The 12,367-nt window shown below is 40.7% G+C and overlaps 1 protein-coding gene across 8 annotated transcripts in view; it reads right to left on the bottom strand.

Annotated features, from left to right (window-relative positions):
* TMEM135 (transmembrane protein 135) overlaps window positions 1–5,726 on the bottom strand; it is a 290,564-nt gene extending 284,838 nt beyond the window's left edge. For 3 of the 8 annotated variants that reach the window (XM_051821444.3, XM_089332382.1, XM_089332374.1), the window contains exon 1: window positions 5,371–5,725. In XM_051821444.3, coding sequence (XP_051677404.1) covers window positions 5,371–5,511 — 141 coding nt within the window. In that variant the 5' untranslated portion in view covers window positions 5,512–5,725. Of the gene's footprint in view, window positions 1–5,370 lie in introns of all 8 variants that reach the window. The other 5 variants (XM_008262983.5, XM_051821463.3, XM_089332384.1 and 2 more) reach the window with 2 other exon arrangements.
* Window positions 5,727–12,367: the final 6,641 nt, after the last annotated feature.

Here is a 12,367-nt window from a genome sequence, read left to right as displayed (position 1 = left end):
AGCATTCCATATCAGAGCACCAGTCTGAGTCCCAGCTACTCTTCTTCCAATCAGCTTCCTGCTAATGCGCCTGGGAAGGCAGTAGACAACAGCCCAGGGTACTTGGGCCTCTGCTAACCCAGATGGAGTTCCTGGCTGTGGGCTTCATGTTGGCCCAGATCTGGTTGTTGCAACCATTTGGGTAGTGAACCTGTGAATGCAAGGGTGCTTTCTCTTTCTCTCTCCCTCTCAGCCACTCAGTCTTTGTAATTAATTGAAAACTACAAGAAGTTGGTAAATGAGGGCTGGCCATTTTTATAAATGGTGAAAACAGGGGCTTGAGTTGTAGTGCAGCGGGTAAAGCCACCATCTGCAATTCAGGCATCCCATATGGGCACCAGTTTGAGTCCTCGCTTCTCCACTTCTGATCCAGCTCCCTGCTAATGTGCCCAGGGAAAGCAGCGAAAGATGGCCCAAGTACTTGGGCCCATGCCACCCATGTTGTAGACCAGATAAAGCTTCTGGCTCCTTCCTGGCTTCAGCCTGGCTCAGCCCTGGTCATTGCAGCCATCTGCAGAGTGAAACAGTGCTATGAGAATTAACAGCAAAACTAATCTTCAAACAGTACTTTATACTTTGTGTGTCTGTGTGGGTGCAAACTGTGGAAATCTTTACTCAACATAGAGTTGATCTTCTGTATATAAAGATAATTAAAAATGAATCTTAATGAAGAATGGGAAGGGAGAGGCAGTAGAAGATGGGATGGTTTGTGGGTGGGAGGGTGGTTATGGGGGGAAGAACTGCTATAATCCAAGTTTTCTATAAAAAAAAAAGAAAGATTGATCTCTCTTTTTCACTCTCTCCCTCTCTCCCTCTCTCTCTCTGTTACTCTTTCAAATAAACAAATCTTTTTTAAAAAAACTGAAAAAAGAAAGATTCACTATTAAAAGGTACAGTACTTGTAAATACTGCTTCAATGCATCATACCATGTACATGACAACAGTTATCTTTCCCCCACTTTACAATCATTGCCATGACTCCTACAGTCTGTGATATTAGTATCCCTGTTTCTAAGAAAAACATTGTATATATGTATATATATTATCTACTTATGATGTGAACATGGCAAAATGTTAAATCTCACAATTAAAAATAAATTTAAAAAATAAAATAGAAAATAAAGAAATGCATAAGAACTAGAATAGTGTATCTACATTTCAAAATGCTGTAAGGAGTAGATAGTGAACACAAATTAAAAATACTTATAGACAACTAGATGAAAAGAAGCATGAGAGAAGATGCACAGAACAAGAGAATAAATATGATAAGCAAAAGGAATCAGTTCAGTGCAGTGCACATGGTATTTCAAATGAAAAGGCAAATTTATAAGGCCCATTTACAGCTTAATGAAAATCTTTCCCCAAACCAATTTCCCTTTAGAACTTCTCAGTTTCTAAGTAGGAACAAGTCTTCACACTGCCCCAATATCCTCTTAAGTCTTGTCCTTCCTAGTAAATGCTTCTAGAATCCCTCTTTCATTTCCTCTGACAGACCTGCTGAATACTTCCTCACTCTTGCACTCTTTGTGAGTTTATTCATTCATACCTACACTCATTCAAACCTTAGTAAGCACCTGCTAGAGTACCACACTAGGTTCTAAATACAGACCACCTTTCTAACAGGAGCTAGAGATGTAGATCACAATTAATACACTATTTCAATAACACCACCACTTCATTAGGGCCCTAATATGTGACAGTTGCTATGCACACATACTTTTTCTTCTTTTTAAGTTCTTCTAACCAGATCTAAAAGATAAGTATAATTACTTTCTACAAAACAAAGAAACTAAGACTCATATAGATGAATTTTTTCAAAATCACTCTAAGTAAAACACAAGGCGGGATTCCAGGGGAGCTCTGACTCTTTTCATCATTGGTGAGTCTACTCCATCAGCTCCAAAAGAATCACTTCAATCCAGTCTACCAAGTGCTTCCATATTTGTCATCTAAAGCTCCACTTTGTACTTGTAACCCCTTTGCTCAAAAGTAACCCCTCAGGGACTGGTGTTGTGGCACAGCAGGTAAAGCTGTCACCTGTGATGCCAGAATTTCATATGAGCACTGGTTCCTGTCCCAATTGCTCCACTTCTGAGCCAGCTCTCTGCTAATGCACCTGGGAAAGCAGCAGAAGATGGCTCATGTGCTTGGGCCTTTGTACTCAGGTGGGAGACCAGATGAAAGTCTTGGCTCCTGGCTTTGGCCTGGCCCAGCCCTGGCAGTTGTGGCCATTTAAAGAGTGAACCAGCAGATAGAAGCTCTGTGTGTGTGTGTGTGAGTGTGTGTCTGTCTGTCTCTCTCTCTCTCTGTAACTCTTTCAAATAAATATTTTAAAAATAAATAAATAAATAAACCCTCAATGGCTCCTTTACCCTCACTTTAGCCCTTCAGTAAAAAAAAAATCCAAGAACTGAATTCTGGTTTTCTTCCCTCACTAGCTCTACATCTTATAAATCATTTAATCTCTCTAAGTTTCAAACAGTTTTCTTACCTTTGAAATGGAAATAATATAAAATTGTGTAAGGATTAAAAAAGATCAAATATGGGGCCAACTCTGTAATGGGTGAAAATGCTATCTGCAGAGCAGGCACCCCATATGGGCGCAGATTCAAATCCCAATTGCTGTACTTCCAATCCAGCTCCTTGTTACGGCCTGGGAAGGCAGTGGAGGGTTGCCCAAGTGCTAGGGCCCCTGCACCTGTGTGGGAAACCTGGCAGAAGCCCCTGACTCCTGGACTCAGATTGGCCCAGTTCCAGTTGTTGAAGCCGACTGAAGAATGAACCAGTGGATGGAAGACCTCTCTATCTGCCTCTGCCTCTAACTCTGCCTTTCAAATAAATAAGTAAATATTATTTTTAAAAAGATAAAATATGTAAAAGACTAAGCACAGAAATAATGAATAGGAGTTATCACTCAAAACTTGTAAATACACCATCTATTTTACATAATGCATGTATCAGTTTTCTTATAAAACCACTTAGATTTCTGCATCAATTCATATTATTTTCCATCCCCTCCATTAAGAATAAGTACCCTATAAACATCTACTACATGGACCACCTTCTATTCATCTGTCTCTCCAAAGCTCAAGTCAAATGCTACTTCTTCCAAGCAGCCTTCATAACCACCATCAATGAATTTTGCTCCTAACTTAAGAGCTATCGGAAAATTCAGACGAAAAAATTCATAATTATTCAAGACTTCCTATAACTAGAAAATACGCAATATATCACCAATTCATTATTTCATTCAACTCTCACCAAGAAAGATAAAGTAACATACACAAAATCAAACAGTTGAGATTCAAATCAGGTATTCCTAATCCTTTTAAAAAGTCCAGTTGCTCTCACATCACGTTGCACCACAGATCATGGGAGTATACATTTAATCAAGAACTATTCAATACCTACAAAGAACATAGTTGCTATATGTTCAAAGTAGCCCCACTCACATATACAACTGAAATCAAATGTCATGAAATAATGCTTATCCTCAGTATCTGCAATGCACTCTAACATTTTCTATTATCTTCTATTTTGCTTAAAATAAAATCTAATCAATTTCTACTGATTTTATTTTACAACCACTGATGAGTAGCAACCCAAGTTGGAAGTGTACCATGTGAAGGGACAGATAGCCACCTGAGACAGAAAATTCACCCTCCAGAATATTCAATCTAGTTGAAGACACAATAGTAAACACAACTCTTTTCCTGATCCCTCCATCCCACCTTATGTTGGTGCAACAGTAGAACCTATTTTCCTGTTGCTCCCCTGTCCTTTCTATTATAGAACTTAACCAATAAATTGCCTAGGCTACAGATATAACACATAATAATGAATGAATGAAAGTGTGACAGGTTTTCAGAGATAAAAATTACACAGCACAAACTCTCACCTCCTAAATTAAAACCCTCTGAGGACAGGACCAATCATTTTGTATACTTGAATACAAGCATTCAATAATGTTGGTACATGTTCTGTCATTAAAAAGAGATCTGAAACAGGCCACAAGTCATATGAAAAAGCAGATAACCATGAATCTTTGCCAGAGAAAGTCAAGGGAGACATCTCCTGCTCTAATACCAAAACTCTAGCTGGCCTGTACTCTAGATCCTCACTATGCAAAAGGTGGCCCCCCTATGAGTTTGTAAGAAGTGCAGATGCTCAGGCTCCACGCAGACCTATTGAATCAGAACCTGTATTTTAACCAGATCCCTAGGAGACTGCTAACACTTATCAAAGTTTGAGAAGCACTGTACCATATAATAAAAATGAAGCTAGCTTCTGCAATCTCCAAGAAAGTCATCTTCTCTTCCTGTTTATCTTTGTAATAAGTAATCAGACTTTTCAAGCAGTGCTACATAGATAGCCATAAAACTTTGGGATATATTAGCTTATCCATTAAAATTATTACTTCAGTAATAAATAAGAACTGATAATCCATTAGATACTGAATGGAACTTTTAAGTAACATAAAAAATAATATCTCTGCCTTCTTAGAACACAGACTCTGTAAGACAAGAAAATGAGGCAATGAACTTCAGTGGTCAAGTAAATTTTTAATATCAAAGATGAGATTACTGAGAACATCTTCAACAGTTCTCAATGTTAGGCTGTACACACATTTCCAAGTAGTCTCTATTAATAGTCCTGCCTGTAAAATTGTGTAATACAAGGACCTAGTAATATAAAGTTATATCTCCTAATCAATTAGCTTCGTTGACTCAAGAACCAACCTTTAAATCACCACGAAAAAAATTTCAAACCAGGAGTCTATTTCGTGAACTTGGGGGGGAAAAAAACCTGAAGCCACAATCTGAGACCAGTCTGCAGCCACAGGGACTTAGGATCAAACGTGCCGTTTGACGTGGGAAGGGGAATGGGGGGGAGATGAAGCGGGATTAGATGAGGAAAGACCACAGAACGTTCTCCTCGTCTCCCTGACCTACAAACACCTCTCCATCACAAGGCAGTAGACAGAGTAGAAACAAACAAAAAAATCCTCCGGCCCCTGGATTCAGGCTTTTCAGTGTCCTAAACTTAATCCTGAAAGTTGGGAGTCCATCTTCGTCCCAGCAACAGGCTTTCGGATGACAGCTCAGCCTCGGCTTCCCCACCCCCTTCTCCGTAGAAGCAGGAAACTCCCCCACCCCCCCACCTTCCGACCTCGCCGCAGAAGATCTACCGCTCCCTTCCAAACCCACTGCGACCCTCCAGAGCGAAACCGGCCCACGGCGAGTCCCCGCTAGCCCCCGTGGGCGCCGACTGCACCCCCGAACCCATCCTCCACACCAAACTCGCCCTATGGGAGGCGCTGACGGGTCTCACCAAGTACAGGGGGGCATAGATCTTCAGGGACTCCTCCAGGGCGCCCCCGGTGATCTGCAGAAAAGAGACCCGGCAGGAAGGGTGCCAAGTGTGGCCAATCTCGTAGCAGTTATGAGGGATGGACTTGCTGAGGGCCGCCATGACGAAGAGCAGCGCGAAGGGCCGGGGAGGGGGAGAACCAGGGCTCCAGAGGGAGAGACGAGAGCACCCAACGGCCGCCCTCTCGCGGGGCGGGCAGCTGGAGGTGCGGAATGGAGGGGAAAGGTCACGCGAGCGGGGTTACTCTGGGCCAAAGTCCTCGGATGTTGAGCGCTCGGCGTATAGCAGCTCGAGGGGGCGGGACGCGCACGAGGGAGGAGGGGAGAGGCGGAGCGTGCGCGCTCCCCCTAGCGGACCTCCCCCGCGGCGCGCTCCCGTGGCCTCGGCGCGCGCAGCCCCTCGGAAGGCGGCCGGGCTCGGTGTGCGGAGGGTGTGGGGCCTTGGGTCCCAAGATCGCGCGCTTCCTGCGCTGGGGAAGCTGCGCGGGGCCGCGCCTGCTCCGCACAGCCGGCGCTGGGACGCGAGCGCTCTGGCGGGTTCGCAGAGGTAGGTGAAATGGTACTTCAGCCTCCGTCTCCTCTAAGCCCGCCAAGCGGAGCTGAGGGTCGTGGAAGCGGGATTAAATGTCTTTGTTGGGAGCAGGCGGACGAAGAGGGTGAGGAAGGCTCGGTACAATCGTCTTCCGCCTCCGCGGCGCAGGCTGCCTGCTGGTTCTATCCACCTGCTCCCTGTGGCTGGGCTTTCTAAACTCCATGGTGCCTGGGAAAGCTTGAAAAATGTGTTGGCTACGTTCACACATCTACTGGGGGTGTCGTCGTGTCAAACCGTAAGCCACTGAGCAATTCTACCTGCAGCATCCTGGCATGAACCAAATGCTACCTGCGGTAGAGGCAGCAGTGATGCCTTAGAACTTAACACCTGGTGAGAGGGCATAGCCAAGGACTCTGAGGCACGTAAGCCCACTGAGTGTCAGTTTCCTGGCCCACTATAACCTTCCAGTTCCTTTGGAATTCTAAATTCTATAGCTTCTTCGAGCAAGAACTTTCCACCTTTAGAGCAACCCGGTTCTGATCTTTTTCATTCAGTCAGTCCACAAATATTCACTGTGTCTTTGTTTCCCAGGCACTGTATTAAGCCCTGGAGAGAGGCAGCTGTGAAGAGAGGCAGTTGGAAAATAGTTAATATTTTCATGAACCTAACATCCTAGAGGAAGAAGACACAAAATAAGCAAGAAAACAAGGAAATAGAAGATAGGTGTGAATTGCTTGAAGGAAATAAAAGGCAAATACTCAAATGAACAGTCCAGCAGTTAAGATGCCCAGCATCCTACATCCAAGTGTCTAGGTTCAGGTACTGGCTTTGCTCTGGATTCCAGCGCCCTGCTATTCACTCACACCCTGGCAGGGTAACACAAGTGTGTGATCTTTTTTTGTTGTTGTTGTTTGGACAAATGCCCAGCTAACATTTGGGGTTTCCTTACTGGACAAAATGGAAAGAATAGAAACTTGGGTCAATTAGCAGTGTCTGCCATAGCTCTATATCTCTGACTACCCAAACATCTGGGCATATCCTCCTTCCCACTGATAAATATACTTTCCCAGAGATACAATCTGAAGTCCCACTAACTTCAAAGCCCAGGAGCTCCCTCAGGATCAGATGTAGCTCTCATGTTCAAGTTATCTCTCCCTTCACCATAATGAATATGCAATTGTGGAATAAGACAAGATTTTTTTTAAGATCTACAGTTTGGAAAATGAGAGCATCATGAATACACAGCATAAATTTGTTGAAATTACAGAAATAGCCATACAGATATATCCTACTTCAATACTCAGTTCCTGGGAATCTGATATTTCACTGTAAAATCTAAATAAGAGCCTATATTTAAGTGCAAAACATAATACACCCAAAAATTCTTAATATATTTGAAATAAAGTAAAATATAATTAACAAATGATCATGTTAGGATGTATAATACTTTGAAGAATAGCATTTTAACCAACAAACAATGGCTGCTGTCAGTTGCTTCTGAATGAGGTAGCTCATGCAGTTTTCATGTCTCAATAATTTTAAGTTTATCATGTGGCGTAGCAAACATGTACCAATAGCTAATGTGAAAATTACAAGTAAAACCAAATAGCTTATTTAATTATGCAATGAAGACTTGAAGCTTAACGGAATTTGGGGAGAGATAACAATTACTGTTCTGATACCAAAGGCGACAGTGCTGATGAGTTGGGTGTCAAAGGGACAATTTTTTTAAAACTCTGAGGTTCAAAGAAAAGGGTACTCTGTCCTTTCTAGTGCTGCTGTAGAAACTCCAGAACAGGAAGATGTTGTTAAATCCTCAAGGAAGGGGCAGGCCTTTGTCCTAGCATTTAAGACACCTGCAAACCACATCAAAGTGCCTGGGTTTGACCCCTGGCTCCAGCCCCTGACTTTAGCTCCCTGCTAATGTACACTCTCTTGTAGGGCTGAAAGGGTCTAGAATGAACAGCTTTAAATATTTCTACAATCTTAACAAAAAAATCTTAACGCTGCACCTAGATGTAACTTTTCTCCTAAGCATATGCCTTAATTTCAGAACCTTTTCCATGTGGAAAGGCTGGGAACCAAAACATTTATTTTTAACTCAAATGTTATAAATTCTTTATATTTCCTCCAAAGTCTACTTTAAAATTAACAATTCCTTTTGTATCTCATATCTTATCACGCAGTTTTTAAAAAGTCAGTTGGCACTTTCAACATCCTGCCTGGAAATTTCCTTAACCAAATGGACAAGCTTGTTGGATTTTTTTTTCTATTTTCCACATTTTAGCAGGCAATAGTATTTACCAACTTTCCTCTACTGATCCCTTTTTATTCACCCTAAACCTTCAAGGATTGCACAGATTACTCTCAAGTAAACTTAGAAAACATGCAAGTGCACTGATTATAGAATTCCTAGTGTTTCTATTAGTTTAAAGACATTATCAGTACATAGAATCTATAACTAAGGACATCATCCTCCCCCAATTCAGAGTCCCTATCACTCCAGTCACAGCATTTGAAAATTAAAGACTTTTGATCATTCTTTTGGAGGAAAAATACAAAACCAACATGTGGTAGGTAAGAGTAGGTGTATGCAAGGAATGCCTCAGAGGTCAAGCACATCTGTCTAAACAGTTAAATTAATGCAGTAGCACATCTAATGAAGAAAAGAGTGTTGATAGGATTGGAAGCAAGAAAAGGAAAATCCACTAGAGCACTTCGGGTACATGCCTGGGAGTAAAAACTGTAGCCCAACAGCCTCAGGCGTTCTGTACTCACCAACAAAATGGTCTCTACTATGAAACAAATTTACAGGCTGACTTGGGAAAATGTCATCTCATCTGAGAACAGGTGCACCGAATAGTCTTACTATGGTTAGGTTTCTCATGCAGGTCTGTTTTGACTAAAAGACTGGGTGTGATGGTGGTAACAGATATCCCCATTTGTATGAGAGGGTTTTTTTTTCACTTCATCATTTAATAAATTCTCAGTTTGATTTATACATTCATTTATAAGCCTGTTTTGTGTCACTTAGCCTGTGAGAGAGAGGGCCTCCCTTGGTGTGCTGCCAAAGTCATGATTCTGGCCCTGGCAGTGTGGAGGTGATGAATTCTGTATGAGCCAAGAAAGCTTAGGCTGTTCTGAGATGCCAAATACACCTCTAAATCTCAGGGGGCTTAAAATAAGAAAGGTTTATTTGGTGCTTACACAAAGTCCAAAACAAGTTCACTAGTTTTTCAAGGCATTCTTCCAAGTAGTGATTCAGTTATACAGCTGCCTCCATCTTTATTGGACCTTCAAGTGTTGTATTTTGTTGTTGTTATCCCTGTGTGTGTGTGTGCGTGCATAATTTTTGGTTGTTGTACATAGTAGCATGAACAGCTTTGATGATTTTTTAAATTTCCTGACTCTTTAAGTTTATTTATATTTATTTGAAAGAGAGAGAAAGAATCTTTCATCTGCTGATTCACTCCCCAAATGCCCTCAACATCCAGGACTAGACCAAGCCAAAGCCAGGAGCTAGGAACTCCATCTGGGTCTGCCACGTGGGTGTCAGGAACACAAGTACTTGAGCCATCATTCTGCTGTCTCCCATGATGTACATTGGCATGAAACTGTATTGGAAATTGAGATGAAACTATGTCCCAGACACTCTGATATGGCATGCAGGTGTCTCAAATGGTGGCTTAACCTGCTGTACTACAATGCCACTCTTGAAAGAATTATCCAGATTAAGAAAAGGAGTATTTTCACCAGTCCACAATTTTCTTGTCCCATTCCCAATTAATGCACGCACAGAGACAATTACCAGTGTGACTTCTAGCAACATACCTTCATTCTACCTCTTCCTGAAATTTAGTTTAATGCATGAATACATTCAACATTATTATCTGGCTTCCTTCACTCAACATGTGTGCATGTTAATGTGTTATAGATTTAGTTCATTTCTTTGCTGTATTGTATTCCATTATATGAATATAGCATGATTTTTCCCTTCTAGGACATTTTGATTATTGCAAATTTAATGCTATTATAAGTAAACCAAAAATGAATATTCTTTTACTTGTCTTTTTATAGGCATATGCTTTTGTATATCTTGGTCATATAACTGAAAGTGGAGGTTTTAGGAAATGGGCACATGTTTATCAACTTTAGTAGATATTGGTAATGATTGCTTTTACTTTTAAGGGTGAGATCTCCAACTGGTTAATTACATTTGCTTACTTTCTGTTTTCAGACCCTACTCACATGTGCATGACCTAACTTTAAGAGAGGATGGGAAATATAGTCTTCCTATGTGAACAAAAACTATAGATGAAATGAGGTTCATTAAGCATTTGGCATCACTTCCACCACAAACACCAGCCTCCAGGTAAGATCACGTTAACAGCTAGGTAATGTCACAGCTGATTCTCTTTCACCCTTGTGGATGCATGACTTTCTTTTGTATAAATGAATTAATGTGGGGCCAGGGATGTGGTGTAATGGTAAAGCTACCACCTGTGGTGCTGGCATCAAATGTGGGCACAAGTTCCAGTCCCTGCTGCTCACTTCTGATCCAGCTCCCTTTGCAGCCATCTGGGGCATGAACCAGCAGATGAAAGTTCTCTCTCTCTCTCTCTCTCTCTCTTTCTCTTTTTAAATAAGTAAATAAATCTTTAAAAATAAATAAATGAATGAACTAATGTAAGCTGGCCATCACATACTTATGTATTTTTAATAAACCTCCCTTTCATACTAAGTTCCTTGAAGGCAAGATCTATTTCTGATATATCACTTTTCTCCTCTGTACCATGTAGTACAGTGCCTTGCATATAGAACATATTTACTTTGTAATGAATAAACAGAGACTTTGTAGAAGAGAAATTTAAAGCACTGTACTTACCTCCTTAAAAAAAAGGCAACAGGGGCAGGCATTGTGGCACAGTGGGTTAAGCCACCAGTTGGGACACCCACATCCCATATCAGAGTGCCTGGTTCAAGTCCTGCCTACTCTGCTTCTGATCCAGCTTCCTGCTATTGCACCTGGGATACAGCTATTGATGGCTAAAGTGACTATGTATGTGAGACACTGACATGGAATTCTGGTCTCTTGGTTTGGGCCTGTCCCAGCCTTGGTTGCTGTAGGCATTTGGAAAGTGAATCAGCACATGGAAGATTTCTCTCTCTGTCATTCTGCCTTTCAAATAAACAAATAACTTTTTTAAAAAAGAAAGGAAAACATCACTTATAATTTCATAATCATTTCCTTATTTTTATTTTTACTTCCTTAACTCTCCTCTTAAAACTCTTTATTTCTTGCATCATTTATCTTCATTATATGTTCCCTCAGCACCTGACATACATTTCAAGGGAGTGAATGGCTAACTCCATAAAGAATTTTTGGCTTATGGTTCCAAATCTATCGGTTCTAGAAATTGCCTTTTAATAATATTGGGACCATGTTAGTTTGGCTGCAGTCAGAAACTTACAAGCTTCTCATCTTCCCAAGCTCTCCATGGGCCCAAAAACTATCCATAAGCCCCACAAGTCTTCCATCTCTGCCAGTTGTTAGAGTTCTAGGATATGTGATGGATGTGATGTATTTGGGCCTGGGTGATTGAATTCATGGAAAACAGATAAATTCTTATTGTCTTTTCATCCACTTTGGGTTTCAACTATCCTAAATTTTGTTTTTTATAATAAATGATTATTTTTGTCAGACTATAAAAAAGTCAATCACTTAGTACTCTGCCTTTCATCAACTTAAATTGTGTCATTTGCTCCCAAGCACAGGGCCCCCTTCTTCCCTTATCTTCAGCCTCTGCCAGACATAGCTACAATGTCTTATTTGTCCACTTTATTGTAACTCTGAAGCAATTGTTTATCGTGGGATGTAGCAATATTCTCAGATTTCTTATCTGTGTCCTTCCTTGATGAAACTTTTTTTAAACTTTCATAATTCCTTGGAAAATCTGTACATGGCATGCAGTACCAGTGTTTTATTTTTCTTTGTGAAGGTTCTACTGTTTTTTATAGCAATATTTTTTGAAACTATGTAAAACACCTACAAGTACTTTGACAGCAGGGACCATTTCTTATATTTCTGTATGTGACAGAGCTCCTAGTAGGTTATCAAAATAATCTTTTAAAAGAAATGCATAATTTTAAGCACTAAGAAATTTAAGATATTCTAACTGCCCATGTAAATGGTGATATATAAATTATTGTACATCTGTATTATGAAATGAAAATAGTCAAAAGAGTAAGGTAGTTCTTCATGTGTCAATACTGAAGGAAATTCATGATACTCCATTGAATGAGAAATAGAATGAGCCCATTGTTTTAACAACAAAAGGTATCTGTATATATATATTTGTGCACGTGTTCGCACAGTCATTGAAAACATGTAGGAGAATACAAAATAAATAAAAGAAAAAGCAGAGCT

Source organism: Oryctolagus cuniculus, chromosome 1 (genome assembly GCF_051225735.1).
Source record: "Oryctolagus cuniculus isolate XC-2025 breed Fujian yellow rabbit chromosome 1, ASM5122573v1, whole genome shotgun sequence".
Taxonomy (NCBI): domain Eukaryota; kingdom Metazoa; phylum Chordata; class Mammalia; order Lagomorpha; family Leporidae; genus Oryctolagus; species Oryctolagus cuniculus.
Note: the sequence above shows the minus strand (reverse complement) of the source record. Positions and strands in the feature narration are given on the sequence as shown.